Source organism: Dromaius novaehollandiae, chromosome 14 (assembly GCF_036370855.1).
Source record: "Dromaius novaehollandiae isolate bDroNov1 chromosome 14, bDroNov1.hap1, whole genome shotgun sequence".
Lineage (NCBI taxonomy): Eukaryota > Metazoa > Chordata > Aves > Casuariiformes > Dromaiidae > Dromaius > Dromaius novaehollandiae.
This window is the reverse complement of record NC_088111.1, coordinates 11881978-11900041: the sequence shown is the minus strand read 5'-3', so window position 1 is coordinate 11900041 and position 18064 is coordinate 11881978. Positions and strand designations below refer to the sequence as shown.

Here is an 18064-nt window from a genome sequence, read left to right as displayed (position 1 = left end):
CTTGATAGGTACCCCTTGCTGCTACACTTTGCTGCTCCATCCACACAAACAGCAACACTACTCCCAGAGGAGACCCCCAGCATATCGAGGGTGACCACACACCACTGCGGACAAGGGCAGAGGGGCCCAGGTGGTTGTCTTCCTGCCAGTGAGGGGAAAGGCTTAGGTAAGAACAGATGGATCCTCTGGATCAATATCTGGTTGCACAGCTGGTGTCATTGACAGGGATTTGGCTTTTACAACCACAGGACCCTCTCTAAAGATCAAATACTGCTGGGGAAACATGGAATCCACCTGACAGAGTGGGACAAGAGCATCTTTGCCAAACTGCTGGACAACCTGGTGAGGAGAGCTGTAAAGTCAGGGGAGGGAGATTACAAGCCATAGTTTAGTGAAGAAACGGTGTACAAGGGAAAAAAAGCAAGTGGTGCATGGCGACGGAAACAAGGGAGACATATGAAACAATAACACAAGATGAAAAGAATAGAACAGGGCAGCCTGGGAAACAAGCAGGAGGAACAAGAGCTGCATTTGCAGTCATGGAACTGCAACATCATTAGAATAACAGAGATGCACTAATGGGGCTTGTAATAATTTCTGTGCTAACAGCGTTGACTGGGTTTTCACATGTGCAGCCAGTGTCAGCAGAATACAGGAACACAGGAGAGTGGGAAAGACAATAGGTAATTAGCAAAAATAATCACAATTGTCAACACGTTACATTTCCACAAGCATTTGTATACCTGAATTTTTGATTAATTGATTATTCAATGCTTTTTAATGAATTACTGACAGTTCAGTATTGCCAGCTGTTCTTTCGATTAGCTAAAGACTTATTTTTCATTGTCTTTTGCTAGCCACAAGGAAGATTTTCCTGTATTTTTCAACTACCAGCTAATACTTCATAAATGATTCAAAATTCTAGAGAAATCATTGTTCCAGGTGGGAAAGGAATGTTCATAAGCTTCAGAAATTTTGTTTAGAGCTAAATAGATAAGGCTGAAGCAGGAAAGAGGAAAATGTTTGCAGCAGATATAATCCACAAATAAAGAAATACAGATAGACTGGGAGAGCACATTAAAGAGCTATTTAAAGTCTGTCCTGCCTTTCTATCTATGGAGGACATACTTGTTCTGAAACTGAGGATCCATGTATCAAGGAATAGGATGGGACTCCAATGCTTCAAGTACAAGGCAGGCTAGAGCGCAAACCCTAGACAGAACTGGCAGAAGCAGAACCTGCTATGAACATCTCCAACGACACATAGCGAGGGCTGCTGCACTGTGCAAAATGTTTTTGAGTGAGCCACTAAGGTAAGGTCATATCTGTCTATCTGTTGTTAGAAGCTTCATTTATAAGAAAATAGACAATATTTCTGGTCACTGATATCCCCAAAAGTGAAACAGAATATTTGCATGCATATGCAAGAAAGCATTACTGATCAATATTGAATGGCTGTGCTGTCTGTCCACTGCAATTATTTTTTTAACATGCTTTTAAAGTATTCAACTATTAAGAAACAACCCTCAAAATAGGCAATTTTGATCATCTACACAATCCAAAGGATGAATATAAATAAAATTACTGCTGCTGTTTATTAATTGATTTCTAAAAAGATTGCACTAACATATTTAAAATATTAAAATGTTCCATTTCAGTCAGCTACCTTATTTATAGAATCTATGTTAAAAAGTATTACTTACCTGATAAACATGGAATGCATTAGCAGCTTTTCCACGCAGAAAGACTGAGGGAATCCAAACATTAATAAGAGCACGATTTGATCTGAGCAGGAGAGAGAAAAGCTAAAATGGGGAATCATGTTTATATATAAAAATTAAAAAGTAACAACCTCCAGTGATTTTGATAATGATCAAAGTGATCAAGAAAGCAACTTAATATTTCAAATGGAGTATCAGAAAAATTGTAATTCTGCCTGAGCCTTTTCTCTTAAACTAACATAACTGAAGGAAAAAAAAAAAAGCAATGGAATAATTCCCTTTGTTTTTTTTTTTTTTTTTTTATGGTGTGCATTTGACAATATTTCGTTATACATAGGAAACAGAAAAACTGACTCATTTCAACAAGTTTTGTGATCCATAAAACTCAGCAAAAAAAAAAAAAAAAAAAAAGAGTTCATTAAATAACAGAAGACTTCTGCACAGTTATGGATAAGACAGTCACATCAATTCTGTTTGTAATTTATTTTGAATTTTAATTTTAATTTTTTTTCAATTATGATAGAAAGACATTAGCTACATTTTCACCTCTTCATCCACAAGCTATACTCATTAGTTTGACTAACAAAGGCAAAGCTCCAGTTCACAACACTCAGTGATATGGGATGACCTACTGCTTTTTTCTTTCTTTTTTTCTTTTTTTTTTTTTTTTTTTAATATGATCTGTATGCATTGATTAAGAGTTATTCCACAAAAATGAGAAAGGCCATCAAATTATTGCCAAAAAAAAAAATGCAACAGAAAACAAGTTTTTGGTCCTGTCATTAGACCCAAGTTGTTTTCTGTTAGAATACTACCAGATACAATAGCTACCAAAAATTAGCACATTGAAAGAATTAAGCTTAAGAAAAAAAATTAGCACACTCAGGAGAATCTTCTTGAATCTAAAGTAATTGGATTCAACATTATTCAAAAACTATACCAGCATATGGACTGTGCATCTCTTTGTACTTTATAACCATGGAACACCACAATTGAGAATTTGATTATTGGAAATAATATAGAGAAAGCAAATTATTAAATCTGTTTGCTTGTTCTTCATTCCCATAAAGACAGAAAGAAGTGAAAAATGTGCATATTAAGCAACTTACATTTCAAAATCTGACAAACTCTGATCTTCAGATGTTTGACTCAAATCTCCAGGGACCTATATTTACAAAACAGAAACAATTCTCACACACTGGTTACAATGCTTTCTCTTACTAAAACATAGTATTATAAGAAAATTACAATTCAACACTCAGGTTTTTTAAATGCCAGTGAAAAACCTATTACTGGAAAATAATTTTAAAAAATTAAAAGATTGTACAAAGTAATATGAACATATCATCCTTGTGAGTTCTCAAAGTCAGAATTCACTATAGCTTTGTAAAAAAACAACTGGGATTTGTAAAAGCATGTAATCTTGAAAGGTAAGAAAATACCAGACAAAGCATCACTATTAGGCCTTTGTAAGAAAAGTATCCTAAAACTAACTACATTGCGCGCATAAACAATTTAGGGGAAGAGACAAAGCACATAAAACCTAGTGAATGCTTTCTTTTATAACCAATTATAACCATTAAGAGAAGGACATATGACCATTTTATTTTAGCTTTTTTCTCAAAAAGCACTACATGGCTATGAAACTTTATAAAGAGGGCAAGGATGAACTAACTACTGTAGAATTCAAACAAGTGACAGTTGAGAGACAACAAAATTGGAAGAGCATTTAGAACTGAATCAGTTCCTACTTTAAAGCCAGTTAAACATTAAAGGATATGTTCTGCACCTCATTACTAAATACTAAAAAGCAAGCCATAACCCACAGAAATGGGTGTGTTTTGCAGAAGAAAGTTGAAAGTTGTCAACGTGGAGATGGTGTCTACATTAATTATGTATCAGTTCAATATATAGCTATAATGTAGGTTGCATGCGTATAAGTGTTATTCAAAGCATTTGCTGCTTAGGAAACATACATATAGACACACACACACAGGCATATATATACATTTATTATATATATTATATACATATATATGAAAATTGCTGGAGGTTGAAACATATTACAAAAAAATTTCAATGGTTAGGCTAGGTTCTAATATCATATGATAAAATTTATAAAGAAATCTGACTAATTACCTGAAATATGCTTGCTGATATATTTCTACCACAACACTTAGGCTGATTTTGCCTATTCATTCTTTAAAAGAAACACCTAAATGGAATACAGAGCTGTGATTTGCACTATGGCTGCAAAAATTCCAAATGGTTTTCTGTCTTTTGCACAAGCTAATCTGATTTATCCCTTATTAAGGTGCCACAGCTTATTCACCATGAATGTCAGATCAGACCGATTAAGTGGCTGCCCACCTCACTACCATATTTCATATAAACAAGTACATGTGACACTTCCCCCATAACTCTCTCAACCTCCAGCAATTTTCAGGTCAGGGATTCTTCAGCAAAATGTGGGTTTGTATATTTGGTAACCCTTAATGGATTTCTTCTCCAGGTACTCGCCCAATCTTTGGTAAAAAGAGCTTCACAGCTCTACAACTGTAAAAGACACCATGAAAAATTACCTCCTGTTTGATTTGAACCTGTTCATTACAGGGAGACACCATGAACAGTTAATCTCCATCCAATGCCCACCATTTTACAGTTCTTCCCCTGAAGCAAATCCTTTTCCAGATTGAGGAGACCTAGTCTACCCAGCCATGCCTTCCAGAGGACACCACTCTACACCTTTGATTATCCTTACTGCCTTTCCATGAACCTGCTGTAATTTTCCTGTATCATTTCTGAGATGAAGGGACAAAAACCACACACAACTCAGAGTGGAATAAATCAGGGATTTATACAGTAACAAAGTTTCTATAGATAGATAAAGTTCTCCATTTCATTCTCTAACAATCACTGATATGTTTTGCTTTGCTAAAAAGAGGCAGTCATATAATGCATAAGGAGATGAAGTCTTATTTTCAAAGCCTTGCAAACTGAGATGAGCTGAAAGACAACTGAAATTCTCATTTTAAAGACCAGATGCATAACAGAGCTCTAGTTCCATGCTCGTTACCACTCTGATCCTTTCATCCGTGTGTGCGTGTGCATCCATAAGATATTTCCAGTTTGTCTGTGTTTGATTCAAGAGGATTATTCATAAACATTTACAACCTCAGCGCATCCTCAGTCTCTCATGTGACAAAAAAAAGAAAAGAAAAAATTTCATACAAAGGTAAGTTTTACAATAAAGCAACACAATTACTACAGAGTTTTCCTGAAGACAAATGCTGGTAGCTGAGGGGAGAGACCTAATAAAACATAAGCCAGAATTAAATATCTGAAGCCATTCTTCCTGCAGATCAGCATTACTGTCACACCTTACCTGCATAGTGCATAATATACTATACATAATTAAGTATTCATAATTATCTTTAAAATGCTATGCCAGTAACAAATATCTCCAAGTGTTACTATTTAAACATAAAGAAAAACAAAACCAAAAAAAAAAAATCAGATTGTCCATAGCTGTCAGTAAATAAAGCAAAACTGCATGGTCTGTGACAACTGCCTTAAGTAAAGTCAAGAAAAAAAAATTAGAAGGGGAAAATAAATGAACAGAAAAAATATTAGGGAAAAAATGATATGACAGGAGGGGAATTAAAAGAAAATACTAGAGACAGCAGCAGCTGAAAAAGTAAAGAAAACTACAAAAAGCAAGCCTCTTGTACAGCATTAAAAGAACAAACCCGTTCAAAGGTTTGAAATTAATTCCAACCCTTAGTTATGTGGATCTATACAAAACCTTTTGCCCCCTGAATTATGAAGTATTTGAGCTCTTATAAGATTTCAGAAATGAGTCTTTGATTTGTCTGCCCCTTCACTCCCACTGTTATCAATTCTACTATTGAGGCAGTTGGAAAAAAGGAGTTGAGATAACTTCGCAATGAATATCCCTAGCTGTATTTACAATGCAACTTTTGCGAACAAGTAAGACACAGCTATCTTATCTCTGCTGATATTGCACTTCTCCCTTTATATTAATGAGAAATTCAAATTTCATTCTTAAATACATCATTATTCCCCAGCTCTCAGTCTCTTTATTTATCACTATCTGGGACATAGTATACTAATATTTTTCCTAACGCATTTCATGATAGGAAAACAGTAGGACTATAGAGAGAGGTTGTTATACCTTGTAAGGTTTTGTTATTTGGCCTGACAGTGTGTTTAGCTCAGTCAGTTCAAGGAATGCAAAATACACTTGCATGAAACTACAGTGGAAAAAACAGATTAGGACTGAAAAAATCTTACATATTAATTATAGAGCCTTATTAATCACATATACCTGCCTTTCTTACTCTCTTTTTCCCCAAGAAAAAAGAAGTCCCATGAATATTCCATCAGGCAACTCCTTATTTTTGTTTATGAAAATAAATACGTACTCAATTACATAATATTCAATTAACAATATCAATGCAAAATACTATTAAATGATATTCTAATTGTTAGAATCGGCAACGTTTTATAATTACTTGCAATAAACAGAACACACATAACTTGTCCCAAAACTACAGTGATGTCAAAAACAAGTCCAGAAGCTAGTTATCAATAATTTAAATGGCTTCAGGTTAAAAAAGTATGTAGAAGTCTACATACATTTTATAACAGGATTTGAATGCAAGCACTTCATACTACTGAAAAAAAATGGGAGGGAAAAACAAGACATCCACCCCACAACCCACAAACTTGCTTTCATCTGTTTCCTCAAGATGCAGGGGCATGTCCTATTGCATAAGATTACATTTACAAGAAATAATGCAATATTGTCTGGTAACAAGCTGTATGCGGTTGCAAGACAATCAAACACAATATAATCACAATAGTGACTTATTTTAATTCTGATATGAAAATAATATATTAGTATTTATAACCTTGTTACAGTCTTCCATAAATACCAAACTGCAAATAGGGAGGAAAATTTGGTTTCACAGACTGTTATGGACTAATAGAGATTGAGAACAATTCAATTTTTCAGCATGCAAACAGAACTCAATTGTTAAAAAGTTATGACATCTGTCTTCTGAAAAATACATTAGACATAACATTTAATTAATGATGCTGAGTCCTGTCTGGTTAAATGAAATTTCAGAATTAGTATTGTACATTTAATCTTGAAGTTTAGCTTGTATGAAACTTAGAGATGACCTCAATTATAAGAAAGTGCTGAAATACAAAGTACTCCATTCTTAAATTAAGAAACAGCTCCTTAAAAATTTAAGGAACTAGCTTTCTCTCAGTATCTGATAAAATAGCATAATCAATGCCTAATTGCTGGATTAGGATATGTAAATACACAATAAAATCAAAATCTCTGAACACGGACATAAAGCCCAAAACCTCTGAACAAGGTAGCACCATAACACACTTGTGATTTATTATTTGTCATTTTTAACACAATAGTGCGATTGTTTGCTCATGGAAGTGTGAAAATTTCAAAGCATGCTATCCCTAGTATACAAGTATTAGGAACTTCCTTGACTCCTTTTGTTTCTTCCCTATTCATCTTCAAACTTCAACCCAACTTTTTCTTTCAACCCAAAAGGGAAAGCAATAGCTGAGGGAAAACAAGAATAGCAGGGATATTCAACCATCAGTGTCTCCTACGATAAATGGAAGCTGAAAAAATTTACAACACTCAAGGATCTAAAAATGTATTTCACACATGCAACACTGTAAAGTTATCACTGGCATCCAAGCTTGCTAGCATGACAGCTAACGGAAGGCTCCTCCCACATTAGTTTTTGTTAAGAGAAAAGCCCAAAAGAAACTTCTGCTCTAATCTGTGTTCAATCATGGTCCTTGCCAGTACAGTCTGTAGATCTGAAATGTTAAGGGTTACAGAATTCAGGATGATAAGAGGGTTAAAGATCTACCTATCTGTCCCTCAGCACATTTAAATTTAGAAATGAATTTTGGCAATACGAGAGAAATATTTTCAACAAAAATAGTAACATCTATAAAAGGAGATTGCATAAGTTTCATTTCAAAATATTAAAGGTTTTCAACTACCTTTTTCTAACACGTATATAAAGAACCTTAAATCCTTGCTGCAGATTTTAAGTGTGGATCTCTTCCCCTTCCTTTTACTTTTATTTTGAAGACTGATTACAGATTTCTCTAGATTTAGAGATCTCTCTAGATTTACAGATACAGATAACAATGTTTTGAAACCTGCCAATTATTAGTTGTGTGTTTTCCCAAACTTTCAATGTAAAAAGCCCAGAGGAGGGAAAAAAAAGTCTTAAAAAGCATTTGCATAATTCAGATGATATTATTTTGACTAATATTCAATTCTGCTAAAGAGAATCAAACAATATCAAAAACACCAAGTAAGGTTATTAGCTATTAATTCTTATAACCTAATATGTATATCATCTCCTAATGAGAAAAAGTTGTATTCCACAGGGCAATACACAAACCAGCCCTCTTAATACACTTACCGGCCCTCTCAAATCAATTAGTTCTTGTCTCATCTGGGACACAAGAGCTTCTTTAGCCATCAGAGCACGGTGCAGTCTCTCATTGAACTCAATCAGCTCCCCATGCATTTCAGCCACCTGAAAAACACAGCCAAAACAGAAGTAAATGTGTTCTAAATTGAAAAAATACATTATAGAATTTCTTATGTGCATACCAACTTTTACAACACTTTTCAATTAGTGCATAGTATCGTTAATGCATTAGTTTGGACTGAACATTAGACCGTTACAATAACAATTTTGACTTGTGCCTTGAAATGCAGATCTTGATATTGATTACAATCAGACACAACACAACTTTAATTCTACATCCAACTTCAATCCTATCAGAGGAGATCTCATGGCAACTGACACTAGAAAATGCTAATTAACTTTTCTCATTTTAACTCTTTGATGAACACAGCACTCAAGAGTTACAAACTAATCACAGTATTCTGAATTAGGAATAACATAAAATGCACAAACTGCGTTCAACCTTGTCAATAATCCATGAGTACTGCATATTTACAGCTTTAACAGGATTGCAGCTAGAAATCCACTCATCCCAGACAAATCTGTGAGGGGGCAAAGGAGCACAAATATCCCACAGGTTTTCTGTCACACAAGATGCCCTGCATAGGTCAGCAGCTGGCAGCACTGGCCTCAAGAAGGCCACTTGCGACACAAAGCCTTGCTATGTCTGCTCAAGTGAAAAACAGTAAAATTCAAATCAAGCTGAAGACGACATTGAGCTCTTGAATTTTTCTGGCACAAAATAAAAATGTAAGCTTACAGCCTAATGGGAAAGTCGCCCAGATGTACAAGAACTGCAGAACAGCAAAGGTACCCAAGTAGCAGCAGTACCCTCCCAGCATCAGGAGAGAGTGGCACAGAAACTATCCGAGCCAGGAAGAAAGGCTAAACAAACTTAACATCTGTGTTTAACAAGATTTTTAGTTAGTCCTATTGGAACCACTATATTATACCGTTGAATTAAAGTTTCAGTTCTGATGGATGACCCATCTGTGCCCAATATACCTGGCATTTTTTGAATTCATTATTTTGAATGGAAGAGAAAAGACATCATTCAGAAGATCCCACTGTTAAAAGTTTGAGTAAATCATCCCTACATGACACCTATATTAAAGAAAGGAATGAGGGACACTGCGAGAGGTAGAGTACCAGGTGAGCAGTCGCAGGGCTGAACAAGAAAAGGCAGAGTGGTTAGATGAAAACAAGATCAGTGACTGGTTGGCCCCTAGAGCACGTATCACAGGCAACACTTTTTTACCATAACAGCACTGATAAACATCATGTTCCTCAGGTTACAGTAACTCTGGAAAGGCCTCCTTGGGCAGCTGTCCAAAGCCAGGGGGATAGCAGGGGCAATGGTATACCATTATGAGAGGCACAGCTGACTAAGATGAATAGCAACCAGCTACCTCAACAAGAGCACATGGACTTGGACAACTGCCAAATCTCTTCAAGTTCATAGTTTTCCTTCTGGAAGCAGTTCACTACATTTCATGCTTCCCTTTTCTTCATTCACCACTCTTCCTTCTCCCTCTTCCCTGATTAAGTTTTTCAATAAAGTTGTTTAAGTCATTTTGTTTAATTTAGTGCTGGCAAATGGGAATGAAGAGCTTTGATCCAGATGATCTGTATCCTTCACATAATCAAAGGAAACAGAAAAAACAGCTCCAATTTGACAAGCCAGGAGCTTACATCACCAATTAAAGAAAAATATATATGAAGTTGAATTTCCAGTATTCTTTCCAAATTTCCTTTTATTTTGGAGGGAGTCCTTCAAATCCAGTATTTCATCAGTTCGCTGTATATGCGAAAAGAGCTAAACCCAGATATAATTCTTCTAGATAGGATTTGATTGAGGTGTCTACACTGACCGTTTTTAATTTACAAACAATTGTGAAATGCTTGACTAATTATAAGCTAAAGATCAGGAACAGTAATTGAACTAACGATTAACTTTCTTTGTAAAGGGACTATCAGTAAGTATAAAATCAGAAGCTTTCACAGAGTGATTACTTCAACCCAAACAGGCAAACGTTTTTATTCTTCTTTGCCTGATCATATAAGTAGCTTCAGATTAATATTGACATTTTACACTGTGCATCACAATATAAAAAGCTCACAACATGTCTGACAGCATTGAGTTTTGCTCCTCCTCACTTTCCAAAGTGCAAAGGCTGAACATTAACGCAAAGGCATTAACGAACTCTCAACATTCAAAATTATATTTTTTTTATTTACTGTACTAAAGCAGTTTTAATTTATTGCTTTTGTTTTTTCATTTGTCAAGCATTTCTGTTGCACTTAATTCCATTAGAAAACCTAACTTCCCAGGCTAACTTGATTTAATAATTAGATTATTTTCTGGCTCCTTCTGACAAAAGTCAGAACATTGCAACTTCCACGCTAACAATTAATGATACTATACATTCATAAACTATTCATTCAACAACAGCCTTGATGAAAAAGGTTATTTATCTTCAAGCACTTGTTAGTAATTAGTAAGCTTATTTTGTGGGGAAAAAAAAGTATGTAAATCCATACGAACTTCTACATTATAACTAATGTAGTGGATGCCACTTAGCAAGCAGTTCACAAGCTTGCTTTACAAAGTAAGCTTCACCAATTATGAACACTTATGCACAGAACAAAATTGCCAACATTACTAGGTAAAATAACAGTATAATGCCATTAACTCTGGATAAATTATTTTCTATAGTAGCAAAACCATTCATTCCAATTCAAAGTGGCTGGCTTGATATTTATGAAAACTGCACGCCCCTCTCTGATTCCGGTTAATATTAGCAAGTGTTTGTTAAATACAGAGAGCATGGGCTGGGAGACGGGATTTCCTTGCGTTGCACACACGCGTTTAAGCACACGACTGGAAGATGCGGTACGCTACTAGCTGCAAATGCTCAAGGAAAAACTACTATGAAAGGTAGGTTGGTTGGTTATCAAGGTGATGTACAAATTTACAAATGGATGCAAATCCAAGTAGTTTATGTATTCAAAATCATGTTTTATTTTTCAGTGTCAGTCCCTATCTGAAGAATAAAATACAAAACATCTGATGTAATATCTGACTTCTCTCTCTCTCTCTCTCTCTCTCTCTCTCTCTCTCTCTCTCTCTCTCTCTCTCTCTCTAAATTGGATGTCCAAGAAATAACTTTTCTACTTGCAGACTGGATTAAAACCTAAATCAACAGCTCTCAAAACAGTGGAAGTAGCACAAAAACGGACACAACCCCCAGCAAAGAGAAATAATAATCAAGAGATACCCAGCAAATAAGAGAGCTGAATTACTCGTTATATATCTTTACAAGGACAAATTGATAGGTATGCTGCTTGGGAAAATTACCTCTACTAGTAATCAAGTTACTTGAATATCTATCTGTGCAAGGAAAACTTATTACAAACATGGTGAACTAAAAAGAGTGATGAGATGTACTTCTCAATAACAACATAATTTAGATTCCTCTAATTTTTCCTCTGGACAGCAAGATTTTAGCTCTTTAAAATAACTCTATCAAGGTTTGCCAAAAACAAACAGAGCATTTCTTATGATTTTTGTTACCCATTGGGAAATTTTCACAAAATTCTAAGTTATACCAAGCGTTTTGCTTTGTCAGTCCATTACCAGCTGTCTTTTTCTTTTAAGAATGACTTGGTCAATTCTTTTTATTCATATCAGTGCATAAGTTATGTTTCATGGGAAAAATCATTTTTAAATCATACTGCTTTTAAACAGGTATTTTTAAGCGGGTATCTCCATCTGTATGTCCGTGTGCTATATAGTTACATGGATTCCATTTTCCTTTGGCAATAAAACTTAAACTACTACAATTTAAAGTAAGAAGGTTTAAAAAAAAAAATCACACATGCCTAAAATATAGTAAGTATTTTACAATATAAACAATACTACAACACCACAAGAAGGACAGAAAATTTGAAGAACAGTTTTTTGTTTGCTTGTTTTTTGTTTTTGTTTTAAACTGTGCCCACAAATTTAAAACCCAGATACACTCAACTAGAAATGGTTTCCATCAATATTGGACATTTTTAGAACTTCATGGATTTTTACTACTGTCCTAAGATCTCTTCAGTATATTAATTTTGAACATTAATTCTGAAAACTGGATTTATTAGGTATTATTTATGCCAGCTAGGATACTACACTACAGATTTTCCAAGATTTCTTGAAGAAATTTATAAATTTCATTGGATGAAAAAAGCTGGTCACCAACACCTCTTGTGTTCATAATAAAAAGCTGCCACCTCTTTTCATTAAGTGGATTTCAATAATGCAGAATTATGTCTGCAATAAGATCACTTCACAAGCAACTATAAATGAATATTTTCTTATACAAGTGGCTCTTTAAACCACGAGGTATTTATTTGCTTTACAATAACAACAAAGTTGTATCCTTTCAATAATATTTTATGCCATTGTATCTTCCTTTATTCATTCCACAGTGAAGCTTAAGCAGTAACTATGTTTTCCTGCGGAAACTTCAGTCATGTTCAGTTACTTTTCATCACGATAATATGTGATGGCCAGTTTCCCTTGGCCAGATGATCATTCAGATTTGATCCTGTTCATACCAAGAACCATGTTTAAAGTGCCCAAATCTTTATCGTGAAGGAGAAGTGAGGCTAGTATGTAAAATATTTGGAAGACTTCAGGCTAGCAGAAGTCCAAAGACCTGCTATCAAAAGAGAGAATGAAAATTTAAGTTTTCTCATGCAGTCTGCCAACACTGTGGCTATCATGTCCTGCATGATCACAGTAGAAAACAGTCTCCAGAGAAGTTACCAAGATAAGCAGGGCTTAATGTTCCCCAGCAAAGGACTAAGTTGTTAACTTAAAACATGCTATCAATCACTACGTGTATGAATAATGCGATCAGTCTTAGAAGCACAGGACAGGCTGTTAGAGAAACAGACTTTTAAGAATTTGCAGTAGAAAACCATTAATAAGGCTTTTAAAAAGTTTTAAAACTGCAATCATTTGCAGCTAAAAACATCAAAATTTTTTGTACAAGCCTTATTTGAATCATTTGAATTAATGGCTGTTTGTCAGGTATTCTCCCTGCAAATCATCATAAAAACAGAAACTTTTATTCAGTTAGAAATCCAAAACAACATATTTCCCAAGTAACTCTACACAGAAGCAGAAGTTGTTTCCCTTTATTCTCAGTAGAAGCAAGGCTGTATTTTCTCCATGAGAAGATGCCCTTTTTCAAAATGGAAATTCCCCTACATTTTTCCCCAATAGCAATACAATCAAAGGTCATCCAAAAAGAGCAGGTGTCCTACTGGATATAATTCATTTTTTCTACAAGTAAGAAATGGTAAAACTCTAAATGTCTGCTGCCTGATAGCATGCCAGCATGCACATACTCAAAAACACCTTCTCTGTTCAGTATCGTGAAAGCTTTTCTAAGATTGTAGCAATCTTCTACACTATTTGACTATACCATTAAATTTTACTGTTACTTTGACCCTCACTGTCAGGTTAAAAGCGATTACTTGAGAAAATGTTAGGTGTCAAACAAATGAAATCAAATACTGCACAATAATCCCTAAAGGCATAATACATTGGTAGTAGTTGTATCATTATCATTTGGCTGGCATCAAGTAATTAAAATAAAACTTATCTTCCAGTTCCAGCCTGAGGATAATTCCGTCATAAAGACTGCAGCTGACATTCAAAGAATTATTTCAATTCTGCACTAAATTGCACTATAACCCAGGCAGAATTCTCTACTTGATAATTCAGACAACTCTATTTATGTAACCATAAAATGATTAGTCATTGCTTTCTTCTTTGTTGCTTCATTTCCATCTTGTGTTGTTGACATTTCTATCTGCAAGCAAGTTATTTGATTCAAGGCAGACTGAAAGATCCACTTAATTTTTTTTTTTTTTAAACTGAAGGTACATAAGGTAAGCAGTAGTCTGTTCATCAAAACCAACAAGAAAATAAACAATAGCTTTAAACTCAAAATATACCAGGAACTGTGCATGTCAGATGAATTACATATTAATGCTTGCAATATTTCAGTTTTTGTTAACTGTAAATATACCACCAGTGTTTACCAAGGTTAATTCTGATATACAAAAGAGAACTAACACATTGAACAGGAAAAACACTACGTTGGCAAGACCTATGCCTGGCCAGGGGTAATGAATATAACCAGAACAACCAGGTACACAGGATAGTAAAGAGCTGTTTTTAAGAGGAATAAAGTAAGTGTTAATAAGAGGAATAAAACAATACATAACGTCTCTAGCTGCTGCATCCTTCTACGTAACTTCATAGCAAAAGCCAAAACCCAAGGTGAAAGATATAAAATCTCTGAACGCCACCATCCTTATGTTTCCCCAGAACCTTTTAACTTCTCATTTTGTACCTGCAGGAAGGCATACAGCTCTTCTGAATTGCAACTCATGAGCCCTTTGCTGGGATTATCTCCATGAGCTAGCATGATACATTTCAGCTAATGTACCAAAAAGACTATTCAAAAGCATGTGGATGGAATTAAGTAATCAGTATACGTAAGAATAAACTCACATAGTAAAGTACAAAGACACAGCTGCTATCAGGAGATCACTGTACATAAATGTTCCACCTCCCACCTCTAAGACAACAGAAGAGATCAAATTCGTACTGTTTATACGATACTAACAAGGGCTGAAGATTTTCAGTTTGTTTCACAAAATATACTATCTTTCAATTCTCTCCTATGACAAAATGTTAAATTATGCAAACAAGTGCCATTATTTAATAATTGTATTTGTAGGTATTTTGTTTTAGTATCTAGGAAAAAAGAAAAACCCCACGATTCTAAGCCTTTACAGAATCCTGTCAAAGAATGCAAAATAGCTTCAGTGAGTTTTGATAAAATGTGTCATGCAGTTCAATGAAATGGTATGCAGGAAAGTTTTAAACCAAGTCACTAAATATTTCAGAGTTTATTTTTTTAAAAAAGAAAATTTTATTTTCATGCTTCTCTCAGAATGTCATTAAGAGGTAACAGCACATACTGTCAATATAGTGAAACAATTCTAGATTTACCAAATAGTTTGCAGCATGAGTTGAGGATCTAAAGATATCAAGGAACAAATCAAAATGATTTTTAGAGAGAAAAGTAAGAGGAAAAGAATTGCCAAGTAGTCAAATGATTTGTAGTCAGAGCAAGTTGGATTTTTTTTTAAGCAGGTAACTATGTTACTGTATCACTGCCACAGCCTTTCCACATAATTATCTCATGCTAAAGAGTAAGCAACTATTTATGCAGAACTAGCAAAACAGACATATCATCAAAACTCCCCATATTACTATTTCCTAAATTCAAATCCCAAAGTGGTAGCAGTATATTATAACCGGGCATGCTGAAATGAAAGACAATTCTACAAAGATGCTGACAGGTCCTGGCCAAGCTTTTATTGATTTACGATACCTTCTCTGAGCAAATATCTTACTGTATGACAAAGATTTTTATAATATAAAAAAATAACAAAACCTATGAATTTCATCAGGAACACAGTGATATTCTCACACATATAATACCTCCAGTCTTTAAAAGCTTTAATTACATGATGGAATACTTCTGAAAAATTCTTTAAATAAAAATTCTTTAAATAAAAAAAATTCTGAATAAAATCATCTTACAATGTATCCCCAGATTCTTAAGGACAGTGGAAAGCTATCTTAGGAACTTGTCATTTACTAACAAGAATGGCAGCATCACAAATAACCTACAGAATGCCACGCAGTTACTTTTCATGATACTATATTATTTTCTTACCATACTAAAAAAAAAAAAAAAAAAAAAATCAAAAGGTCAAATGTTTAAGAATGTCTTTAAAAACCCCACCTATTCAAATACAGTGAGACACTCCTCTGTTTATTCATTTTGTGTAATTGCTGGTTCAAAGAAACTTAATATAGCTTAGTTATTTGGATAATTATAAATGAAATTGAGGAAATGAAAATTAAAATTCAGCCTAGATTGCAGCTGGAGGGAAAAAAACAAAAAACAAAACCAAAAAAAAACCTCAGCATGTTTTTGAGGCCTCAAGATACAACAGGCCAAATAATTACTTGTTCTACAAGTACAAAAGTCATCAGAATTGACAAACTGACACTCTACAGAACGGTCAAAGCTTGGTTTTAATATCTAAAATTACCTTTCATGGATATTTTTTTCAAACATTTGAAACAATCCAGCTTTTCAGAAAAGCTGCACAGTTTGTCAGGAATTTAAAAACATTACACTTAATCTTTCTTACAGTTGTCAGATCTCGTGAATATCTAACATTCACAAATGAACTCTCAACTCTAATTACTGAGTGTACTTTTGCTGATTAAAGTGATTCACATGTTGAGTATACATGAACAGCATACGCATCTTCCATGTCAGAAAAGCAGGTTCCCAAACTCACATTCCAAATACTTGGAGATCAATTTTTTAAGGCATAAAAATACAACAGTGCACTTACCACATAATAATTTAATTCCATGAGCTTTACAAAAAGATACAAGAGAATATTTTCAAGTTCATTAAAATGGGAATTGCAAGCTTCTAGAGAGTCTTACTCTGAAAACTGAGCAATTTCTAGCTAATTTACATAGAAAATTTCCAAATCCTAGAAATGTTTTTGCACAGGTTTCTACAAGGAAGACCTTGGAGAGCTTAAACTTTTTTTTAAGCCCATTTCACTTTGCCTCTATATTCCTTTACGATATACCTTTCTGCATGGAGATAAGGGATTAACATATTGTGGTAAGAGTTTCAGTATATCAAAAGCTTTTTATTCCAGCAGAGGACCTAGTCTTCTCATTCCATTGGCCAGCAGGAATAATCTATGCCAGGAAACAGAAAATACAACCTTATTTATTGAGTCTTTAACAGAGCTTTCATAATACAATTTAGCACATCAGGAGCATAACTTCCAATTTAATTTGGATGAAATGCAAGTTAAAGCCCAACAATAAACAACAGAATACTGAATTGTAAAAGCCCAAAACTGCAAAGAATGCCGAAATCCTGATCTCTCTAATTAGATATGTTAACTTGTTCATTATTAGACTACAGCCACAAAAGAAAGAGTAGAACCATTAACAACAGAATCTCTTACAGATAACAATTGAACCACGGGACTGTCCAGGATGTACAAACAGAAGCCACAGCTGTTTCATTTTTTTGTTTGTTTTGCTTCATTTTAAATCCTTAGCAATATCAGATCTAACAAGAGAGCAAGTCTTCTGTAATTGCTTATTTTCAGGGTAGCTGCCATGCAGGCTGTGAAGAGTTCGTCCCTCCCACTGTGCCTAGCATAGGAAAATTTCCAGTAACATTACCTTGATAAACCTTACATAAGCAGGACAAAGCAAGTGGAGTATATTTTACCCTACGTGCAACAAACATACATTTTGGACCATTGCTATACTAAACTTTGTTAGTATCCTACAATGATTTTAAATACATTTCATTATTCACAGCTTGAGAATTATACAAATCTCTCTAACATACTTTTTCTTCTAATACAAAATAGCATTCTAGTCCCAAACTATATGACCCTGGAAAACAAATAGCTATATAAACATATATATGCATTTATATGTAGGAATTGCTAGAGGTGTCCAAAGACCTATGAAAATCCCACACATTGTGAGCCTGAGGTTTAAAAGAAATTATGAACTTGAAACGGATGGTTTACTACCATTTCTAACAAAATTTTCCATCAACAATATTTTATGAATATTTTTTACAAAAATGTCTA

At 34.4% G+C, this 18064-nt stretch overlaps 1 protein-coding gene across 5 annotated transcripts in view; it reads right to left on the bottom strand.

Annotated features, from left to right (window-relative positions):
• SNX29 (sorting nexin 29) overlaps positions 1–18064 on the bottom strand; it is a 159678-nt gene that overhangs the window by 79992 nt on the left and 61622 nt on the right. For all 5 annotated transcript variants that reach the window (XM_026096345.2, XM_026096344.2, XM_026096348.2 and 2 more), the window contains 3 exons: positions 8225–8341; positions 2831–2886; positions 1704–1785 (listed from right to left, as the gene is read on the bottom strand). In XM_026096345.2, coding sequence (XP_025952130.1) covers positions 1704–1785; positions 2831–2886; positions 8225–8341 — 255 coding nt within the window. The remainder of the gene's footprint in view (positions 1–1703; positions 1786–2830; positions 2887–8224; positions 8342–18064) is intronic.